The sequence below is a fragment of the Pristiophorus japonicus genome, chromosome 2 (genome assembly GCF_044704955.1).
Source record: "Pristiophorus japonicus isolate sPriJap1 chromosome 2, sPriJap1.hap1, whole genome shotgun sequence".
In the NCBI taxonomy this organism is placed as follows: domain Eukaryota; kingdom Metazoa; phylum Chordata; class Chondrichthyes; family Pristiophoridae; genus Pristiophorus; species Pristiophorus japonicus.
In genome coordinates this window covers 197,842,281-197,865,618 of record NC_091978.1, presented here as the reverse complement: position 1 = coordinate 197,865,618, position 23,338 = coordinate 197,842,281, and the positions used below count along the sequence as shown (strand labels likewise).

Sequence of the window (23,338 nt, the reverse complement as noted above, 5' to 3'; positions counted from 1 at the left end):
CTCAGAGTTTTCTTGGAAGTGAAGCTTTTTCGGGCTATTCTGGGGAGGGAGCTTCATGCGACAGGGTAATTCTGTGCTTTAATATCCTATATAATCCTATATAGACTGCCATTTCCAATTTGTTGGATTATTGATTACATTAGTGGCAGTTTTGCAGCATTCAGTGCTGCTGAAGATTCTTAAAGAGTATCTCTGTGGGTTCATTTGGACTGGTAAACCAGACCAGTGCCTCCATCAGAAACAATGTCACTATCATAAGTGAGACCGTCACTTCCTATCTACACACAGATATTAATGACAAGTGCAAGTTATGTACCCCTCCAATGAACCAGATCTGCAGTGCCAGCTGCTCTTTTCTGCATTGTAGAGCTGTTGCTCATCTTATGCCTGAGCATCACTCTGTTCTGATAGGTTGGTCTGGGTTAATGAGCTTGTCCAGTTCTTAAAAGTTCTAAGGTTCCTCATTTCCACATGAACTGAAAATGAGGAACCTTACCAAATTGGATCTTAGTTAGCAAAATTAAGCATTCAATGCTCAGCCATTTTGTCAGGATAATGATCTGCCACCTTGAGCTCTTTTGTCAAGAAAAAGGTTAAATAACACTGGCAGGCAGAGGGATAAAAATCTAATTTTACACTTACATAAACCCTTTTAATTTAGTTTGATAATGAACTTAGAAAGTCATAAAGTGGTGTGTCCAGTGCAAATACTCCTCCGCCACCCCGTAGCAGTGTAGAACACAGCTCATCCTTTGCTGATAGTTTTAATTTGCTGAACTGAATTAAATCAGGTTTGGGTAAGTGGTGCAAGTTAAATTCCTTCTTATTTTCCACCCTGCTATAAGATAGAATTTGATTCCTATCTTATTATGTACTGTCATGAGGTCATTCAAATGTTAAGGAAGTTTAAATTTGATTTCGATCATTAGATCTGCACTGACTTCAGTCTCACCTTAATGTGGGATATTATTTTAATATGAAATAATTTTCTATAAATTTGTGTTATTCTATAATATTGTGTTTTTGAAATGAAGAAAGCATTAGACTCAACAAGGCATCCTCTTTTGACTGATCTCAAACTCACCCCCATTTTCTCTCCCGGTCCCTCAATCCCTTCTCTCCAGAGAGACACATTAGAATCATAGAATCATAGAAAGATATCTTCCTGCAGTATACATCTTTCTTCCTTACTATCAATCACATGGCCAATTTTGTATCACCTGTAAACCTTTTAATCATGCCCCCTACATTGAAGGCTAAATCATTAATATATACCACAAAAAGTGAGAGAGCTAGTACTGAGTCCTATGAAACCCCTCTGGAGCAGCCTTCCAGTTACAAAAACACCCGTCGATCATTAATCTTTGCTTCCTGTCACTGCCACCTTTTGCCTTTTGAGTCTAAATAATCCAAAAAGTGAAAAACTAGTTTTGAAATGGGCCTTTCACACAAGGAGGAAAATCTTTATTAAGGCATATTTACATAAATGTTAGCTAGGAGTTAGCTGGTAATTATTGTTTGAAATAACAACTGTTGTAGTCACAGAGAACGCTGATGTAATAGGAATAATAGAACCATGGCTACCTCAGTAGGTGGAAATTAATATAACATAGCCGGAATGTTCAGGAAGCATAAAAACATAAGAACAGGAGTAGGTCATTTAGCCCTCAAGCCTATTTTGTCATTTGATTAGGTCATGGATGATCTGTACCTTAACTCGATTTTCCCTTTTTTGTTCCATATCCATTGATACCTGTTGTAGAGTCACCTTGTGGACTACTGATGTAATAACAATAAAGCCATGTGTTGTATTAGTTCTTACCCGGGAGCCATGTTGTGCAGTTCTCTGTGTTTGCTGTGTCTCAAGATATCACAGAATTGGCGCTGAAGATGGGATCTTGAATTTCCTAACTGAAATTATTTTTGGAGGATAATCCTGCCAACCAATGGAGGAACTGTTCGAGGTGCTTCGTTTTGCAGAAAAACTTAAAAATCCAAGGTAATTTTCAAGCACATGTGGTTGAACTGTCGATGTTACCAGAGTCCAGATGGCTGCGCTTATGGAAATAATAGGGCGTTTGGATCAGTTCCATCATGACAGAGACTTTCGGAGCATAGGTGGAGCATTTAGAAATGATTTTCACTGCGAATAGTATTGTTGAAGTCCCCGATGATGTAAACCATAACCGGGCGGGTTTAGAAACGTGCTATTTTCTTGACTGAAGCAGGCACCGAGTTATATGAAATCCTGAACAATTTGCTTGTTCCCGCCAACCAGAAGAACATGCCACTGAAGGAGACAGCACTACAGTTCTAAGCCCCTGGAAATTGCTGAAAGTTATTGTTTTGGAACTTGCGATCAATTAAATGACGAGGGAATCAGTGACGGAGGGAGAGAGAGAGGAAGAAGTCACAAGACTGCAATTAGTTAAGGGGGGGAGAGAGAGGAGAAGTCACAAGACCTTTGGGTGTGGTCCATCCATGCAGACCTTGGAGAGAGAGAACTGTGAACCTGTCCTGCCTGCCTGCTTTCCTACCATTTTGAACTTCTTTCAAAGGTTAAACTTAAGTATAGGGGCAATACTGACAATTCCATACCTTGTGCAAGCCTTCTGCATCATGGTGCTACGTAGGAGACAATTGATTCAACTTCATCGCATCAGGAACATCAGAGCCCGTAGGGTGCTGGGCAGGAGGCCTTACCCACATCTCGGGTATATCGAGACAGGCGTTCGTACCTGCACCTGAGTGATGCAGACTGTGTCAGAAGGCTGCGTTTCCGCAAAGAAGTTGTAAGTGAGATCTGTGAGTTGGTCAAAGCAGACCTGCATCCTAGAAATATCAGGAGGACTGCTTTGTCAGTTGAAGTGAAGGCTACAGCTGCACTTTCATTCTATGCCTCTGGATCGTTTCAAGCTACAACTGGGGATGTGTGCGCCATCTCTCAACATGCAACACATGTCTGCATTCACGGGTCACGCTGCACTGTATGCATGGAGGAATGACTTCATAAAGTTCTCCATGACCGCCCAAGCAATCCATGACAGGGCTGTGGGCTTCTCCAGGATTGCTGGCTTCCCAAAGGTACAGGGCTGCATTGATTGTACCCACATCGCCTTGCGAGCAGCTTTGGAGAATTCCGAGATGTACAGGAACAGAAAAGGCTTCCACTCCATCAATGTGCAGCTTGTGTGTGACGACATGCATCATATCAGGTCAGTCGATGCAAGATACCCTGGGAGCACACATGATGCATTCATCCTATGCGACAGCGTTATATCTGCCATGTTTCAGCAACAGCAGCCAGAAGGGCAGAACTGGTTACTGGGAGACAAAGGGTATGGCCTCGCCACCTGGCTCATGTCGCCCCTACGTGTAACCCGGACGAAAGCTGACCGTGAATTAACATGTCACACATTGCGACGTGCAGCATCGGCTTCAGGCGGCAAGTTGGAGGGCCCAGGCCGCAAGTTGGAGGGCCTGTCTTTGGGCTCTGCAAAGGCTGGTTTGGAGATCGGAGTGGGAGTGACAGTTGATTCTGTCAATGGGCATGGGGTCTGGGCATGTTCCCTTATTGCAGCAGCTAACTCCAACATGCCGTCCCTCATGCGCCCTGATGGTGTCTCAATGACCTGCAACATTCCCTCCCTCATGGTCAGTGATGTGGTTTGCACTACCTCTGACATTCCCTCCCTCATGGCCACAGCTCCCTCACTGATGGTCCCGGATATCGTTCCCATTTCTCCTGAGATTGCTGTTACTTCCCCCGACAGTCCCGCTACCTCATCACTCACCCCACTGATGGTGTCCAGGAGTGATCGGGTAAGGTCAATGCTCTCCACACTCAATGACATCATCTGAACCACATCTGTTAGATCCTGCACCTCAGGAGAGCGCAGTCGAGCTCTCCTTCCCCTCCTCCCCACGGGTGTGGCTCGTACCCCAACACTGCGACCCACAGCCTGGGACGGTGGAGCTCTGGGTGTACCTCGCTGCACCCCACCACTGGGACCTGCAACCTCGGAAGATGTGAAGCCATGGAATGTCCCACCAACAGTCAAACCACTAGTCACGGAAAGGGCTGTCACCTCCATGAGCAGCACCTCCTCCAAAGTCAGTACAACAGTGGGAGCTTCATCCAGTGCCATCCCCTCCCCCTCACCCCTATGTTCTTGGTCTGGAGGGTGGATTGGAAGATGTTCTCCTCTTCAGGCTCGTCTGCATCTGCATCATCAAGGTTGGCCTCAAGTTCTGCAAAATATAACATAACATTCAAATGTTTAGCAGCAGAGGAGGGGGCAGGATGGATGGCATGAGTAGGCTCACACATCGCAGGCCAGGCAGCAGGTTGATTTGAAGGGCCATGATGAATTTGCAGGACTTACTTTCTCCCTCGAGTGTGGGCCCAGCTTGTGCAGTACTGATTGCTTTTTTTCCAGGCAGGACCCATCAAAGCAGTGACCCTCTCTTCCAAGGGTGTCAGTGGGCACAGATTTGCCGGGCCTCCTCCGGTTCAAGTTCTTTCCCTTTTATTATGTGCCACCTTCCTCGCAAAGAATAAAATCTAACTTTTTAAAGAGAGTGTCTTTCTGCTGGATGAGACAAACAGATGGTCACATTTACAACTGCAATTGCATTGAATAAATGAAAATATTACTTACACTAACTACTTGACCAAGGTTTTGCCATTTCTTTTTACACTGACCTCCAGATCTCGTGGTGGTCACCACTGCGCAGTAATCTTCTGCAACTTGGTTCTAGTGTTTCTTCATTTCTTTGGGTGGAACTTTTATGTGACCTCTGCTGGTGTCCAGCTCCTGCCATCTGTTCTCAATCACAGTAACTAGTGTCTCCACTTCTTCCTGTGAGACATTCTTGGTCCTTGCACTGCGTTGCATCTTGTATTGCTGCAGTTGTGATTTTTACAATGCTCTCACACAGCACTCCTTCTCACACAGACAACTGGCTCTTTAAAAATGCTCGATTACCAAATTCGAGCTGTGCTGAGCATGCGCATCCATTGCGACGACGTCAGAAACGTAACTTTCTTTTTCCGCGCATGTGCAGAAGGTGTGGCATCGTTTTTCGATGCAGACAGCAGGCACCACTCCCCGAGGCGACTGGACGTGCTGTGCGGCGCCAAATTCGAATTATACATCGGGGAAACTTTGGCAAATTATTTCTGGCGCATTTCTGGCCTAGGAAAATGGGCGTAACTCTGGCAATACGCCAGAAAACAGGCTTGGGGAAAATTGAGCCCAATATGTGTACAATTTTAAAAGGGCTGGCTACAAGGATTTGAGCAAAATAGGTTATTAACACCCAAGCCCCTGGGAAGGGAGGCCATCCATTCTAGGTCAATGAGACACCAGGATGAAATTTGTGAAATGTTGATAATCATCACAGGGGGGGTCACCAAATCTTGGAAACGTGTCCCTAGATTGGAAACATGATACACATATTCAGTAAGGAGAGAAATGTAATCTGGGTAACTAGAGTCCCCACAGTGTTACATCTAAATCTGGTAAAATACTGAAATTGATTATCAAGAACAAATTTAAGGATTATTTGTCTGACAATTATCTTATGGATTACATGGCTTTAGTGGGGGAAGTTTCTGCCTGAGTAATGACTTTGACTTTTTTAAGGAAGTGGGGAGTGGAAACCCATATAATGTGCATTTAGATTTCCAAAATGCCTTTGATAAAGTTCTTTATGAAAGGCTACTAATGAAACTCAAAACAGCATGTTAAGGAATTAGCTGAAGAAAAAGAAATCAGCAAGTACAGTGGTTCTGCTCATTTCAGGGCAATAATGGCAGTGAAGCTTGCGCCCGGGAACAGTTTACGCCTCAGTCAACAAAATTCATCAGCTGGGCCCTGAGTGTGGGGCGGAGCACTAAGGGAAGCGTGACATACCTCTTTTAGGGCGCTAGGCCGGCTGACCAAGCGAAAATCCTGAGCTAAACAGCCGGCCTCGGCGTGCTCTAAGAGAGGCCAGGGGGGAACAAACCTGAAAAGAAACCACCAAAAATATTCCCAATAGTTAACTCATGCCATCACAACATAAATCGCAAAAAAAAAATGTAAAAACAATCACACTTACCTGAGGTCAACATTACTTACCTCACTGTGGCTGCTACAGCTCGGACCGCCAGCAGGGCGCTTTATGGAGCGCTACGGATTGGGCAGCAGCCACAAATCGAGCTGGTGTCGCAACCAGGGGCGTTGCACACCGGCTCGCCTCTTCCGGACGGAACCGACACCGACTGCCCTGGCGGGGCACTGGAAGCTGGCCGCCCACCCGGAAGTGCTTACCGCCATCATTGCTGCCCCTCCAGAGTGCTAACAGGGATGGCAGAAGACCGAAAATCCAGCCCAGTATTTCTTATGAGAGTGATGAGACTACAAGTTCTCTTTATGATAGATCATTGAGCAGAGAGGGGCCGAATGGCTTCAAACATCTGTATCTAGCTTCACATCTTGTCAAGTCATTGCTCCCCCATAAACCTTTAGTCTTACCTTAATTTTTTTCAGAGGAAGCAGTGCTTGATATTGAAAATCTTCAAACTGCACTTGGGGCCCCAAGTACAGCTCTCTGAGCTCCTGCAAATTTTGAAACGCACCTATTCAAAAACAGAGTTAATTATAAAAATATTGCTTTAAAATCAATGTGTAACATTTTGAATTACAGCGGCGTAGATTTTCACCTTCACACATGGTCATTAATCTGACAGAGCTGATTATCCACCCGCCATAGAAACTACCCGATGTTCATTCCCAGAGGGTGCAGCTGAAAATTTACCCCAGGTCTGTAAACTTGAAACAAAGATCTGATACTTATTAATACGGTGTATCTTATGAAGGTAGATTTTACAAATTTGTGCTCCTACTGTGCAACTTTGCATTCCAGGGGTGCGCATCTGAGATTTGGGCCCGAAGGACAGTGGGTCTCACAGGATCTATGGGCAGAAAATCAAGCAGGGTTTGTGATGAGCCTGACCTGACTTTCCTCTATGTGATCCGATACTCCCTGGCCCATGAACACGGTCATTTTTCCTTGGTGTCAGGAAGTACAACAAAATAGATTTTTAATAATCAGAAATCTGTATTTTTGAAGTTCTTGTTATAACCATTTTGCAGTTCTTGTTATAACCATATATACATAAGAATATAAAAACATAAGAAATAGGAGCAGGAGTAGGCCATACAGTCCCTCGAGCCTGCTCCGCCATTCAATATCATGGCTCATCTGATCATGGACTCAGCTCCAATTCCCTGCCCGCTCCCCATAATCCCTTATCCCCTTATCGTTTAAGAAATTGTCTATTTCTGTCTTAAATTTATTCAATGTCCCAGCTTCCACAGCTCTCTGAGGCAGTGAATTCCACAGATTTACAACCCTCTGAGAGAAGAAATTGCTCCTCATCTCAGTTTTAAATGGGAAGCCCCTTATTCTAAGATTATGCCCTCTAGTTCTAGTTTCCCCTATCAGTGGAAACATCCTCTTTACATCCACCTTGTCAAGCCCCCTCATAATCTTATACGTTTTGATAAGATCACCTCTCATTCTTCTGAATTCCAATGAGTAGAGGCCCAATCTACTCAATCTTTCCTCATAAGTCAATCCCCTCATCTCCGGAATCAACCGAGTGAACCTTCTCTGAACTGCCTCCAAAGCAAGTATATCCTTTCGTAAATATGGAAACCAAAACTGCACGCAGTATTCAAGGTGTGACCTCACCAATACCCTGTATAACTGTAGCAAGACTTCCTTGCTTTTATACTCCATCCCCTTTGCAATAAAGGCCAAGATTCCATTGGCTTGCCTGATCACTTGCTGTACCTGCATACTATCCTTTTGTGTTTCTTGCACAAGTACCCCCAGGTCCCGCTGTACTGCAGCACTTTGCAATCTTTCTCCATTTAAATAATAACTTGCTCTTTGATTTTTTTCTGCCAAAATGCATGACCTCACAGTTTCCAACATTATACTCTATCTACCAAATTTTTGCCCACTCACTTAGCATGTCTATGTCCCTCGTAAGAACATAAGAACATAAGAATTAGGATCAGGAATAGGCCGTACAGCTTCTTGAGCCTGCTCCACCATTCAATAAAATCATGGCTGATCTTCGACTTCAACATTTTCCCGCCAGATCTCCATAATCTTTTGATTTCCTTAGAATCCAAAAATCTATCTATCTCAGCTTTAAATATACTCAATGACTCAGTATTCACAATCCTTTGAATGAGATCACCTCTCATTCTTCTAAACTCCAAAGAGTATAGGCCCAATCTACTCAATCTCTCCTCATAGGACAACCCTCTTATCCCAGTAATCAATCTAGTAAGCTTTGTTGCGCCACCTCTAAGACAAGTATATATTTCCTTAGATAAGGAGACCAAAACTGTGCACAATACTCCAGGTGTGATCTCACCAAAGCCCTGTACAACTGTACCAAGATTTCCTTGCTCTTGTACTCTAACCCCCTTGCAATAAAGGCCAACATACCATTTGCCTTCCGAATTGCTTGTTATACCTGCATGCTAACTCAGTACTGGGCTAGAAATTCATTATAGCCCAGGAATGGGCGGTATCATGAGAAAAGTTTGAGAATTAGTGCCAGGCGCTAACGCTTTAAACTGCATGCAAAATTCAGTCTCACTGCTGAAAGAAATGATTTTAGTATTAAAGGCCTAGCTCATTGGCATTACACTTAAAGGGTGGACCAATATTGGGTGCCATCACTGCCATAGGCTTTTCCCAGTACTTCAAGGGAGGTTCATTGATACTGCAGCACCTCAGTCTTAGCATTGCTGGCTGTGCAGCTGCCTCAGCAAGGAGAAGCACAACAAGGAGAAAGAGCTGAAGGGCTGAAGCAGGTGTGCTTATGGCAGATCCGCCTCAATTGGATGGTCAGGGTGATTGAATGCTTCAATAAATGTTACATACCACCATCTATACCACAGTCTTCACACACTGCCCAATGCACCATACCCCCAGCATTCACCCACCAACAATCCCTATCAACACTCACACCCACATCTCACCCCTTGCACACAATGGCAGCTATTCAACTATGGCAGGCACAAGAGTCATTAATTATTAGAATGAATGAGATATGTATGATATGTTTATGCTTAAATTTATTAATGGAGTTTGCAATTTTTTGTGGTGTCTCTCATTTCACTTTTGTGCCCAGGAGGACACAGTGATACGGCATGACACAGGAAAGGTATGATGTGGATGTGGTGAGCAAAAAGGATCTGGGGTCTAAGTCATCCTAGTGTGAGATTAGAGGTCTGTTTGGAGGAGGTGGCTGAGTTCTGTGATCGTTTCCTTGGAGCCATCTAATACACTGCTCATCATTTAATTGAAGGTGGGAGAAATGCTGTCGGTATACCCTTGGAGGATAAGGCCGCCTGGTGTGAGCCCTGATGTCCCTCCTCATCCCTCTGCGCACATGTTCCCGTATTTCTCGCTGCCGTAGATGCTAGAGGGAGAGGTGGCATACCAGTGCAGCCCCAATTAATGTTGCCAAGTGCAGCAGTTTGAAGCTGTGAACAATAAATGATGCGGCGCAATGGGGGGGGAGGGGAGGATTTTCTGTATGTTGCTAGATTCGCCTCGTCCCAGCACTACTGCATCAGCACCCCCTTAGCGCTATCTGCTGATAATAACGGGAGGCGCTAAGGTACTGAATTGCTCCCCCTCTGTGTTTCCTTTATGAGGACACCTAAATCTCTCTGAACACGAACATTTAATAGTCTCTTACAATTTAAAAAAATTTCTGTTTCTCTATTCTTCCTATCAAAGTGAATAACCTCACATTTCCCCACATTATACTTCATCTGTCAACTTATTGCCCATCTCTTAATCTGTCTGTATCACTTTTCAGGCTCTTTGTGTCCACCTCACAGCTTTCTTTCCCACCCAGCTTTGTATCGTCAGCAAATTTGGATCCATTGCACTCAGTCAATTCATCTAAATCATTAATATAGATTGTAAATAGCTGAGGCCCAAGCACTGATCCTTGCAGCACTCCACTAGTTACAGCCTGCCAACCGGAAAATAACCCGTTTATCCCTACTTTCTGTTTTCTGTTGGGAGAGCTCAGATGAACAGGACCCCAAGAAAGAATGCAAAAGACAGGAGGCCACAGAGCAGAGTAGCACTGGGGTAAGTGTAAACCACAAGGTAATAGGAAGGGACAATATGTATGAATATAAAGGGGCTGCAGGAGGGGTCAAAACTAAAAATCATGGTCTAAAAACTAGTATTAAAACACTCTACCTAAACACAAGCAGCATTCGAAATAAAGTAAAGGAGTTGACGGCACAAATCATTACAAATGGATATGATTTGGTGGCCATTACAGAAATGTGGTTGCAGGGGGGCCAAGACTGGGAATTAAACATACAGGGGTATCTGACAATTCGGAAAGATAGACAAGAAGGGAAAGGAGGTGGGGTAACTCTGTTAATAAAGGATGATATCAGGGCAGTTGTGAGAGATAATATTGGCTCTAATGAACAAAATGTTGAATCATTGGGCCCAAGTTTCGGCCACAGTTGCTCCTGATTTTTTGGAGCAACTGGTGTAGAACGGAGTATCTTAGAAATTCAAATTCTCGGCATTTAGTTTGCTCCAGTTCTAGTCAGTTAGAACAGTTTCACTTTGGAACAGAATTTTTTTTTCAAAAGGGGGCATGTCCGGCCACTTACGCCTGTTTTCAAAGTTTCGGCAGTGAAAACTTACTCCAAACTGACTTAGAATGGAGTAAGTGAAGATTTTTGTACACTCGAAAAAACCTTGTCTACACTTTAGAAAATCAGGCGTAGGTTACAAATCAGGCGTAGGGAATGGGGAGGGGGGGGTTTAAAGGGAAGTTTACAAACATTAAACACTTCAGTTTTACAAATAAAGAGCCATCATCAATAATAAATGATAAAAACATCAATAAATCAACCAATAAATCAATCAAAAAAAATTAATAAGAAATAATTTTTTTTTTTAAATCAATAAATAAAACATTTTCTACTTACCGACTGCAGCACCGGGAGCCCTCCAACAGCATGCTGGGATGCCCCCCACCCCCCCCCCCCCCCCAGTGTGTCTCTGTCAGTGTCTCTATCTCTCTGTCTGTCTGTGTGTCTCTCATTCTCTGTCTGTCAGTGTCTGTGTTTCTGACAGTGAGGGGAGGGGGAGGAGGGGGGTAGAGGGAGAGAGGGAGGGAGGCAGGGGGAGGGAGGGAAGGGGGAGAGGAGAAGGGGAAGGGGGGAGGAGAAGGGGAAGGGGGTGAGGAGAAGGGGAAGGGGGGGAAGGAGAAGGGAAAGGGGGGAGGAGGGGAAGGGGGTGGAGGGGAAGGGGAAGGGGGGAGCAGGGGAAGGGGAAGGGGGGGAGAAGGGAAAGGGGAAGTGGGGGGAGAAGGGGAAGGGGGGGAAGGAGAAGGGAAAGGGGGGAGGAAGGGAAGGGGAAGGGGGGAGGAGGGGGAGGGGAATGGGGGAGAAGGGAAAGGGGAAGGGGGGGAAGGAGAAGGGAAAGGGAGGAGAAGGGAAAGGGGGGAGGAGGGGAAGGGGAATGGGGGGAGAAGGGAAAGGGGAAGGGGGTAGAAGGGGAAGGGGGGGAAGGAGAAGGGAAAGGGAGGAGAAGGGAAAGGGGGGAGAAGGGGAAGGGGAATGGGGGAGAAGGGAAAGGGGAAGGGGGGGAAGGAGAAGGGGGGGAAGGAGAAGGGAAAGGGGGGAGGAGGGGAAGGGGAAGGGGGGAGGAGGGGGAGGGGAATGGGGGAGAAGGGAAAGGGGAAGGGGGTAGAAGGGGAAAGGGGGGAAGGAGAAGGGAAAGGGAGGAGAAGGGAAAGGGGGGAGGAGGGGAAGGGGAATGGGGGAGAAGGGAAAGGGGAAGGGGGTAGAAGGGGAAGGGGGGAAGGAGAAGGGAAAGGGAGGAGAAGGGGAAGGGGGAGGAGGGGAAGGGGAAGGGGGGAGGCGGAGAAGGGGAAGGGGGGGAGGAGAAGGGGAAGGGGGGAGGAGAAGGGAAGGGGGGTAGAAGAAGGGGAAGGGGGGAGGAGAAGGGGAAGGGGAGAGGAGAAGGGGAAGGGGGGAGGAGAAGGGGAAGGGGGGAGGAGAAGGGGAAGGGGGAAGCGGAAGGAAGGAGGAGAAGGGGAAGGGGAGAGGAGAAGGGGAAGGGGGGAGGAGAAGGGAAAGGGGGGGAGGAGAAGGGGAAGGGGGGGAGGAGAAGGGAAAGGGGGGGAGGAGAAGGGAAAGGGGGGGAGGAGAAGGGAAAGGGGGGAGGAGAGGGGAAGGGGGGGAGGAGAAGGCGAAGGGGGGAGGAGAAGGGGAAGGGGGGAGGAGAAATGGAAGGGGGAAGGAGAAGGGGAATGGGGGAGGAGAAGGGGAAGGGGGGAGGAGAAGGGGAAGGGGTGGAGAAGGGGAAGGGGGGGAAGGGGAAGGGGGGAGAGGAGAAGGGGAAGGGTGGAGAGGAGAAGGGGAAGGGGGAGAGCAGAAGGGGAAAGGGGGGGAGAGAAGGGGAAAGGAGAAGGGAAAAGGAGGGGGAGAGGAGAAGGGGAAAGGGGGAGAGAGGAGAAGGGGAAAGGGGGAGAGGAGAAGGGGAAAGAGAAGGGGGGGGAGAAGGGGAAGGAGAGGGGGAAGGAGAGGGGGGGGAAAGAGAAGGGGGGAAAGAGAAGGGGGGAAAGGAGAAGGGGGGTAAGGAAGAAGAGGGGAAGGAGAAGTGGGGGGAAGGAGAAGGGGGGGGAGGCTGAACGGGCAGGGCCCGGGCCCAAGACTTCGGGCAGGGCCCGTCCCCAGCACCAGATTTACAGGGTCGGGGAGAGCGCGGGTCGGGGTCGGGAGTGCAGGTCAGGTCGGGTCGGGTCTGGGGTCCGGGGTCGGGAGTGCGGGTTGGGTCGGGGAGAGCGCGGGTCGGGGTCGGGAGCGCGGGTCGGGGTCGGGAGCGCGGGTCGGGCGGGTCGGGGGGGCGGAGGGAGGTCGGGTCGGGTCGGGTCCGGTCGGGGGGGTGGGGTGGGGCGATCGGGAGCACGGGTCCGGTCGGGGGGGGCGAGGAGGGACGTCAGGTTGGGTCAGGTCCGGTCCGTGTGGGGGTCGGGAGCGCGGGTCGGGTTGGGGGGGTGGTGGGAGGGAGAGGGAGGTCGGGGGGAGCGCGGGTCGGGTCCAGTCCGGGGCGGTTGGGTCGGGGTCGGGTCGGGACCGAGGGGGGAAGTGGGAGTCGAGTCCGGTCAGGAGGAAGCAGGAGCTGGGCGTGGGAGGCAGCCTTATGCACGCAGCCCCTGTGAGGCCATTCGGCCAGGGATATGGGCTGCGTGCTTCGGGCCTCTCCCACACAGTTTTGGGCACCTGGAGCTACGGCACATGCGCGTCCACTGTGCTGCGCCTGACTCCAGAGAACCAGCAGGGAGCCGGAGAATCTGTAAGTTTTTTTTAGGCGCACTTTGTGGCGCGAAAAACGGGTGTCCAGGTCGGGGCTGCGCTGTTCTAGGCGCGGCCCGAAACTTGGGCCCATTGTGGGTGCAGATTAGAGATAGTGAGGGGGAAAAAGTCACTGGTGGGCGTAGTTTAAAGGCCCCCAAATAATAACTTCACGGTGGGGCGGGCAATAATCAAGGGAATAATGGAGGCATGTGAAAAAGGAACGGCAGTAATCATGGGGGATTTTAACCTACATATCGATTGGTCAAATCAAATCGCACGGGGTAGCTTTGAGGAGGAATTCATAGAATGCATACGGGATTGTTTCTTAGAACAGTATGTTACAGAACCTACAAGGGAGCAAGCTATCTTAGATCTGATCCTGTGTAATGAAACAGGAATAATAAACGATCTCCTAGTAAAAGATCCTCTCGGAATGAGTGATCACAGTATGGTTGAATTTGTAATACAGATTGAGGGTGAGGAAGTATTGTCTCAAACGAGCGTACTATGCTTAAACAAAGGGGACTACAGTGGGATGAGGCCAGAGTTGGCTAAAGTAGACTGGGAACACAGACTAAATGGTGGCACAATTGAGGAACAGTGGAGGACTTTTAAGGAGATCTTTCATAGTGCACAACAAAAATATATTCCAATGAAAAAGAAGGACGGTAAGAGAAGGGAAAACCAAGGAAATAAAGGAGAATATCAAATTAAAAACCAATGCATATAGGGTGGCCAAGGTTAGTGGGAAACTAGAAGATTGGGAAAATTTTAAATGACAAAAGAATGACTAAGAAAGCAATAAAGAAAAGAAAGATAGATTACGAAAGTAAACTTGCGCAAAACATAAAAACAGATAGTAAAAGCTTTTACCGATATATAAAACGGAAAAGAGTGACTAAAGTAAATGTTGGTCCCTTAGAAGATGAGAAGGGGGACTTAATAATGGGAAATGTGGAAATGGCTGAGACCGTAAACAATTATTTTGCTTCGGTCTTCACAGTGGAAGACACAAAAACCATGCCAAAAATTGCTGGTCACGGGAATGTGGGAAGGGAGGACCTTGAGATAATCACTATCACTAGGGGGGTAGTGCTGGACAGGCTAATGGGACTCAAGGTAGACAAGTCCCCTGGTCCGGATGAAATGCATCCCAGGGTATTAAAAGAGATGGCGGAAGTTATAGCAGATGCATTCGTTATAATCTACCAAATTTCTCTGGACTCTGGGGAGGTCCCAGCGGATTAGAAAGCAGCTAATGTAACGTTTCTGATTTTTTTAAAAAAGGACAGACAAAAGGCAGGTAACTATAGGTCGGTTAGTTTAATATCTGTAGTGGGGAAAATGCTTGAAGCTATCATTAAGGAAGAAATAGCGGGACATCTAGATAGGAATAGTGCAATCAAGCAGACGCAACATGGATTCATGAAGGGGAAATCATGTTTAACTAATTTACTGGAATTCTTTGAGGATATAACGAGCATGGTGGATAGAGGTGTACTGATGGATGTGGTGTATTTAGATTTCCAAAAGGCATTCGATAAGGTGCCACACAAAAGATTACTGCAGAAGATAAAGGTACGTGGAGTCAGAGGAAATGTATTAGCATGGATCGAAAATTGGCTGGCTAACAGAAGGCAGAGAGTCGGGATAAATGGGTACTTTACGGGTTGGAAATCGGTGTTTAGTGGTGTGCCACAGGGATCGGTGTTGGGACCACAACTGTTTACAATATACATAGATGACCTGGAAGAGGGGACAGAGTGTAGTGTAACAAAATTTGCAGATGACACAAAGATTAGTGGGAAAGAGGGTTGTGTAGAGGACACAGAGAGGCTGCAAAGAGATTTAGATAGGTTAAGCGAATGGGCTAAGGTTGGGCAGATGGAATACAATGCCGGAAAATGTGAGGTCATCCACCTTGGAAAAAAAAACAGTAAAAGGGAATATTATTTGAATGGGGAGAAATTACAACATGCTGTGGTGCAAAGGGACCTGGGGGTCCTTGTGCATGAATCCCAAAAAGTTAGTTTGCAGGTGCAGCAGGTAATCAGGAAGGCGAATGGAATGTTGGCCTTCATTGCGAGAGGGATGGAGTACAAAAGCAGAGAGGTCCTGCTGCAACTGTATACGGTATTGGTGAGGCCGCACCTGGAGTATTGCGTGCAGTTTTGGTCACCTTAATTAAGGAAGGATATACTAGCTTTGGAGGGGGTACAGGGACGATTCAACTAGGCTGATTCCGGAGGTGATAGATTGAGTAGACTGGGTCTTTACTCGTTGGAGTTCAGAAGGATGAGGGGCGAGCTTATAGAAACATTTAAAATAATGAAAGGGATAGACAAGATAGAGGCAGAGAGGTTGTTTCCACTGGTTGGGGAGACTAGAACTAGGGGGCACAGCCTCAAAATACGGGGGAGCCAATTTAAAACAGAGTTGAGAAGGAATTTCTTCTCCCAGAGGATTGTGAATCTGTGGAATTCTCTGCCCAAGGAAGCAGTTGAGGCTAGCTGATTGAATGTATTCAAATCACAGATAGATAGATTTTTAACCAATAAGGGAATTAAGGGTTATGGGGAGCGGGCGGGTAAGTGGAGCTGAGTCCACGGCCAGATCAGCCATGATCTTGTTGAATGGCGGAGCAGGCTCGAGGGGCTAGATGGCCTACTCCTGTTCCTGATTCTTATGTTCTTATGTTCTTATGTTAACCAATCCCCTATCCATGCTAATATATTACTCCCAATCCGATGAGCCCTTATCTTGTATAGCAACCTTTTATGTGGCACCTTATCAAATGCCTTTTGGAATTCCACTGGCATTTGTAATTGCCAAAGTTTTATTCAAGCTATATCCTTAAAAAGCTCTAATAAATTTGGTAAACATGATTTCCCTTCATAAAACCATGTTGACTCTGCCTAATCATATCATGATTCTCTAAGTGCTCTGTTACCACTTCCTTAATAATAGATTCCAACATTTTCCGGACGACAGATGTCAGGCTAACTGGCCTGTAGTTCCGTACTTTCTCTCTCCCTCCTTTCTTGACTAGTAGGGTTACATTTGCTACCTTCCAATCCACTGGGACTGTTTCAGAATCTAGGAAATTTTGGAAGATCACAACCAATGCATCCACTATCTCTGCAAGCACCTCTTTTAGAACCCTAGGATATAGGCCAATCAGGTCCGGGGGATTTGTTGGCTTTTCGTCCCATTAGTTTCTCAAATACTTTTTCTCTACTGATATTAATTACTTTAAGTTCCTCACTGTCATTAGCACTGTGGTTCCCACTATTTTTTGTATGCTTTTTGTGTCTCCTACTGTGAAAACATACAAAACATTTGTTTAAATTCTCTGCTATTTCCTTATGCCCCATTATAATTTCTCCTTTCTCAGCTCTAATGGACCAACACTTACTTTTGCTACTATTTTCCTTTTTACAATATTTATAGAAGTTCTGACAATCTTTTATAATGTTTCCTGCTAGTTTACTCTCATATTCAATTTTCTCCCTTTTAATCAATTTTTTGGTCATCCTTTATTGGTTTCTAAAGCTCTCCCAATCATCAGGCTTACCGCTATTCTCCGCAACATTATAAGCCACCTCTTTTAATCTAATACTATCCTTAACTTCTGTAGTTAGCCACGGATGGATCACTTTTCCTGTGGAGATTTTATTTCTCAATGGAATGTACATTCATTGCAAATTTGGAATATTTCTTTAAATGTTTGCCACTGCTTATCTACCATCATCACTTTTAATCTAATTTCCCAATCTATCTTAACCAACTCATACCTATGTAATTGGCTTTATTTAAGTTTAAGGGCCTAGTTTTGGGCTTAAGTATTTCACTCTCAAACTGAATGTGAAATTCTATCATATTATGATTACTCTTCCGCAAAGGATCCTTTACTATGAGACGACTAATTAACCCTGTCTCATTACACAATAGTAGATCAAAAATAGTCTGTTCCCTGGTTGGTTCCACAACGTCTAAGTGCCCTGTTACCACTTCTAGGAAACTGACTTGAATACATTCCATGAATTCATCCTCCAGACTACCTTTGTCAATTTGATTTGCCCAGTCTATATGAAGATTAAAGTCCCCCACGATTACTGTGTTGCCTTTGTTACATGGTCCTATTATTTGTTGATTAATACTCTGTCTAATGATATAGCTACTGATTGAGGACGTATAAATTACGCCCATCAATGTTTTCTGCCCCTTGTTATTTCTTACCTTCACCCATGCTAATTCTACTTCTTGATCTTCTGAGCCAAGATCCTTTCTCACGACTGTCCTTTATAATCCCCGCCGCACCCCCCCCCCACTCCTTTCCCCGCTCCTTTTACATTCTGCCTGTCTTTTCAAAATGTCAAGAACCCTGGAATATTTAGATCCCAACCTTGATTACCTTGCAACCATGTCTCTGTAATGGCTATTAGATCAAAGCCATGTATCTCTATTTGTGCCACTAATTCATCTATCTTGTTATGTATGTTTCATGCATTCAGATTGTTACACTCATAATAATTGGTGAGACTGAGTACTGTGTGTAATGAGCAAGTGTGACCTTAGCTCCTTTATTAAGGTCCCAGAGTGCAGGTACCTCGTAGGTGGCCTGCTTATATACTGTGCTCCCAAGGGATGCTGGGATCCCTTGGGACTCCAACAGGTAGGCCCTCTGGTGGACAGGTGTGATGCAGGTTACAAGGGGTTAAATACATAACGCAGAAAAACAGATGTTAATTTTTACTTTTGAGCATTATTTGCTGCTTTCACCTTATTCGCAGATGCACTATTACCATTAAACTCTCTGTCACTTCCTGTCACACTGTCCTTATCTTTACCCAAATTGCTAGATTGCTCCATTGTCTTGACTATTATCTTTAGATTTCTAAATTTCTCCTCACCTGACATCTCCCTCCCTTTTTTAGTTTAAAGCCTTATCTACAGCTCTAGTTATTCGATTTGCCAAGAAACTGGTCCCAGCCTGGTTAAAGCGGAGCCCGTCCTAATGGAAAAGCTCCCTCTTTCCCCAGTACTGGTGGCAGAAGCCCATGAATCAAAATCCCTTTTTCCTACACCATTCTATGAGCCACGCATTCAACGCTCTGTTCTGCTTGTTCCAGTGCCAATTTGTGTGTGGCTCAGGTAACAATCCAGAGATTATTACCTTTGGGGTGCTGTGATTTGATTTGAACCCTATCTCCTCAAACTTCACAGCAGAACCTCATCCCTAGTTCTACCTATATTGTTGGTTCCTACGTGGACAACGACAACTGGATCCTCCCCCTCCCACTCGAAATGCTTCTCCAGCCACGAGAAATATAAAAATATAGAAAATAGGTGCAGGAGTAGGCCATTTGGCCCTTCGAGCCTGCACCACCATTCAATAAGATCATGGCTGATCATTCACCTCAGTATCCCTTTCCTGCTTTCCCTCCATATCCCTTGATCCCTTCAGCCGTAAGGGCCATATCTAACTCCCTCTTGAATATATCTAGCGAACTGACCTCAACAACATTCTGCGGTAGAGAATTCCACAGGTTAACAACTCTCTGAGTGAAGAAGTTTCTCCTCATCTTGGTCCTAAATGGCTTACCCCTTACCCTTAGACTGTGACTCCTGGTTCTGGACTTCCCCAGTATCGGGAACATTCTTCCTGCCTCTAGCCTGTCCAATCCCGTCAGAATTTTATATGTTTCTATGAGATCCCCTCTCATTCTTCTAAACTCCAGTGAATACAGGCCCAGTCGATCCAGTCTCTCCTCATATGTCAGTCCTGCCATCCCGGGAATCAATCTGGTGAACCTTCGCTGCACTCCCTCAATAGCAAGAACGTCCTTCCTCAGATTAGGAGACCAAAACTGAACACAATATTCCAGGTGGGATATTCTCACCAAGGCCCTGCACAACTGCAGTAAGACCTCCCTGCTTCTATACTCAAATCCCCTAGCTATGAAGGCCAACATGCCATTTGCCTTCTTCACAATCTGCTGTACCTGCATGCCAACTTTCAATGACTGATGTACCATGACACCCAGATCTCGTTGCACCTCCCCTTTTCCTAATCTGTCGCCATTAAGGTAATATTCTGCCTTCCTGTTTTTGCCACCAAAGTGGATAACCTCACATTTATCCACATGCATCTGCCATGCATTTGCCCACTCACCTAACCTGTCCAAGTTACCCTGCAGCCTCTTAGCATCCTCCTCACAGCTGACACCGCCACTCAGCTTAGTGTCATCTGCAAACTTGGAGATATTACACTCAATTTCTTCATCTAAATCATTGATGTACATTGTAAATAGCTGGGGTCTCAGCACTGAACCCTGTGGCATCCCACTAGTCACTGCCTGCCATTCTGAAAAGGACCTATTTCCCGACACTCTGCTTCCTGTCTGCCAACCAGTTCTCTATCTACATCAATGCATTACCCCCAATACCATGTGCATTAATATTGCACACCAATCTCTTGTGTGGGACCTTGTCAAAAGCCTTTTGAATGTCCAAATACACCACATGCACTGGTTCTCCCTTGTCCACTCTACTAGTTACATCCTCAAAAAATTCCAGAAGATTTGTCAAGATGATTTCTCTGTCATAAATCCATGCTGATTTGGACCGATCCTGTCACTGCTTTCCAAATGCGCTGCGATTTCATCTTTAATAATTGATTCAAACATTTTCACCACTACTTGTCATGTATTCAACTATCATTGTAACCCATGTATAAGCTGACCTAAGTTGTACACCTTGAGAACATTGACCACAAGGGGGTGAACTTGTGGGAGACACTCCTAACCTGGACTTTCAGGTATAAAAGGGGAAGTTCCACCCACCTTCATCACTTGAACTCTTGGTAATAAAGGTAACTCGTCACAGAGTGACCTTCTCTCAAGTATGGGCCTCGTGTGCAGTTATACTGTATAGTAAGGACATATCATTGGCGACGAGAAACTGGGATTTAAACCACGTGAGCATGGCCACTAGCAGCACAGAAGAGAGGTACTGTGTTGGTGATGATTAGGACGACTTTATTGAGAGACAACAGCAAAGTTTTGTCACGAAAGAATGGTTGGGACAGGATTCGGCCGACAAACGCAGGGCTCATCTCCTGACGGTTTGTGGATCCAGAACGTACTCCCTGATGAAGGACCTTCTAGCGCCAGAGAAGCCGGCAGACAAGACGTTTGAAGAGCTCAGTAAGTTGATCGGGGAACACCTTAAAGCGGCGAGCAGCATGCACATGACGAGACATCGGTTTTACATGCACCGGCGGTGAGAAGGACAAAGCGTTTCTGACTTCGTGGCAGATCTCCGGCGACTGGCGAGCCGATGTAAGTTCCCAGATGCATACAGAGCGGTGATGCTGCGAGACTTTTTTATTGAGGGCATCGGGCACACTGGGGTTTTCAGGAAACTGATTGAGACCAAAGACTTGACCTTGGAAGTGGCGGCTCTGATAGCCCAGACATTTATCTCAGGGGAGGAAGAGACCAGAATGATGTATGACAAAAATCTTGGCTCAAATACGGCAAACGACCAGGGTGTCAACATTGTTAACGCGGCACACAGTTCTCTAGGCAGACAAGGGCAATTGGACATGCCCCAGCACGTAGTCAAACCCAAAGGGGGAATTCAACAGAGACAATGGCTAGCTGAACGGCGATTCATGCCATCGCAATGGACAATGCGGCCAGTAATGGGGCCATCAACACCTGTTAATGATGCGCTTAAGGACAGTAACAGAGACAGTCAGAGACGATCGACTGGTAATGGACCTTTTGTTTCCAACAATGAGGCCTCCAGCTCATGCTGGAGGTGTGGGGGCAAACACCCAGCCAGAGCTTGCAGGTATCAGCAATATACCTGCAGAAACTGCAATGTCAGTGGTCACTTGGCGCGTATGTGCAGGAAGCCTGCAGCCAGGTTGATGTACTAGGAAGACGGGCCCGATGTAAGCTCTATGAGGCCTAGTGAATACTGGAGGAAATCGCTGGAAGCTGAAGTTCAGCGAATTTATGTGGAGCACATATACAGTTCATATATCAGGACGCCACCGATAATGATGAAAGTGCTCCTCAATGGCATCCCAGTATCAATAGAGCTAGGCATGGGGGCCAGCCAGTCCCTGATGAGTATCAAACAGTTCAAAAGGTTGTGGGTGTCCAAGGCCAGGAGGCCAAAATTATTGCCGATTGACGCACAGCTACGGACATATACAAAGGAGATCATTCTGGTGCTAGGCAGCGCCATGGTAGTCGTGACCCACAAAGATTCGGAGAACAGGTTGCCACTCTGGATTGTCCTGGGGGCTGGTCCCGCAGTGCTGGGGAGGAGTTGGCTTGCTGTCATGAACTGGAAATGGGGCGATGTCAATGCAATTTCTTCTGTGGTGCGAGTATCATGCTCACAGGTCCTGGACAAATTTGACTCATTATTTCAACCCTGCATTGGCACTTTTATGGGGGCCAAAGTAGTGATTCACATAAACCCGGACGACAGGCCAGTACATCACAAGGCCAGAGCGGTGCCGTACGTGATGCGGGAAAAGATAGAATGCGAATTGGACCGTCTGTTGAGGGAAGGCATCATCTTGACAGTTGAATTCAGTGACTGGGGGAGCCCAATCATGCCGGTGCTCAAGGCGGATGGGTCGGTCAGGATATGTGGCGATTACAAGGCCACCATCAATCGGGTGTCACTCCAAGACCAGTACCTGCTACCGAGAGCGGAGGACCTCTTTGCGACGCTGTCCGGTGGCAAACCTTTTTCAAAATTGGACCTGACTTCAGCTTACATGACCTAGGAGCTGGCGAGTGAGTCGAAGAAGCTGACCACCATCACGACACACAATGGGTTGTTTGAGTATAACAGATGTCCGTTCGGGATTCGTTCGGCCACCGCGATCTTTCAGCGAAATATGGAAAGTCTCCTCAAGTCGATTCCAAGGACGGTGGTTTTCAAGACGACATCCTCATCATGGCTCGCAGTACTGAAGAGTCGATAGACTGTTGGAAGATATCCTTAACCCTAGCAAGCAACACAGCCTTCGGAATTCCTGGTCGCATCTGCATGGAACAGTATCTATCCCCTTGAATATATTGTCCCCTCCCACTACAACATTTATTTTCACTCCCCTCCTCCCCGCACCCCACCCCCAACCCCCCCACTTGTATGGCTTCATGTACAACGGCGCCGTGGTTAGTTTTCCTGCAGACTTTGCCCTCATCAACACACGCAGCAAGAACCTCATACCTGTTGGAGAAGGGGAAAGGCCGAGACTCCTCCAACACTGCACCTGGGCTCCCCTTACCTACCTGAGTTGCAGTCACACCTTCCTGTCCCTGACCACTAACTAGACCTGTATTGTAATATATTTGCTTCATGGGTTCTTTGCTTAAGAATTCATAGCAGCACATTGCTATTAAGAACTACTTGGTTTGTTAGCAATCACACTACACATTACCAGCTCATCCACCAGGCTCACAACCACCTGCCTCATCGTGGATCCCCTGAATCCAACTGGCTGGGGTTTTATTGAGTCTTGTGAACATCATGTGACTGGCTAGTCATTCCCAACTCAACAGCTCTACAACAATAATCAAGTGCTCCCTTATTAAAGGGACACAAAAACCGACAAATTAACCAATAACACTTTTTAAACAATAAGTGGTCAAATTAAAATTTGGTTGCCGGAGGTGATGATGCACTCCAGTCCCTCCGGTGCCCACCTCTCATGGAAGGCCGCGAGCGTACCGGTGGACACCGCGTGCTCCATCTACAGAGACACCCTGGCTCGAATGTAACCGCGGAAGAGAGGCAAGCAGTCGTGCTGAACGACACCCTCGACCGCCCCCTGCCTGGACAGGTTAATGGCCACCTTGGCCATGCCCAGGAGCATCCTA

The 23,338-nt window shown here is 46.5% G+C and overlaps 1 protein-coding gene across 1 annotated transcript in view; it reads right to left on the bottom strand.

The window, feature by feature from the left end:
• The window catches only part of LOC139232935 (leucine-rich repeat-containing protein 4B-like), a 61,413-nt gene that overhangs the window by 32,651 nt on the left and 5,424 nt on the right, over positions 1-23,338 (bottom strand). Inside the window, exon 3 of the mRNA XM_070863430.1 lies at positions 6,522-6,625. Within this exon, the coding sequence (XP_070719531.1) occupies positions 6,522-6,625 (104 nt within the window). The remainder of the gene's footprint in view (positions 1-6,521; positions 6,626-23,338) is intronic.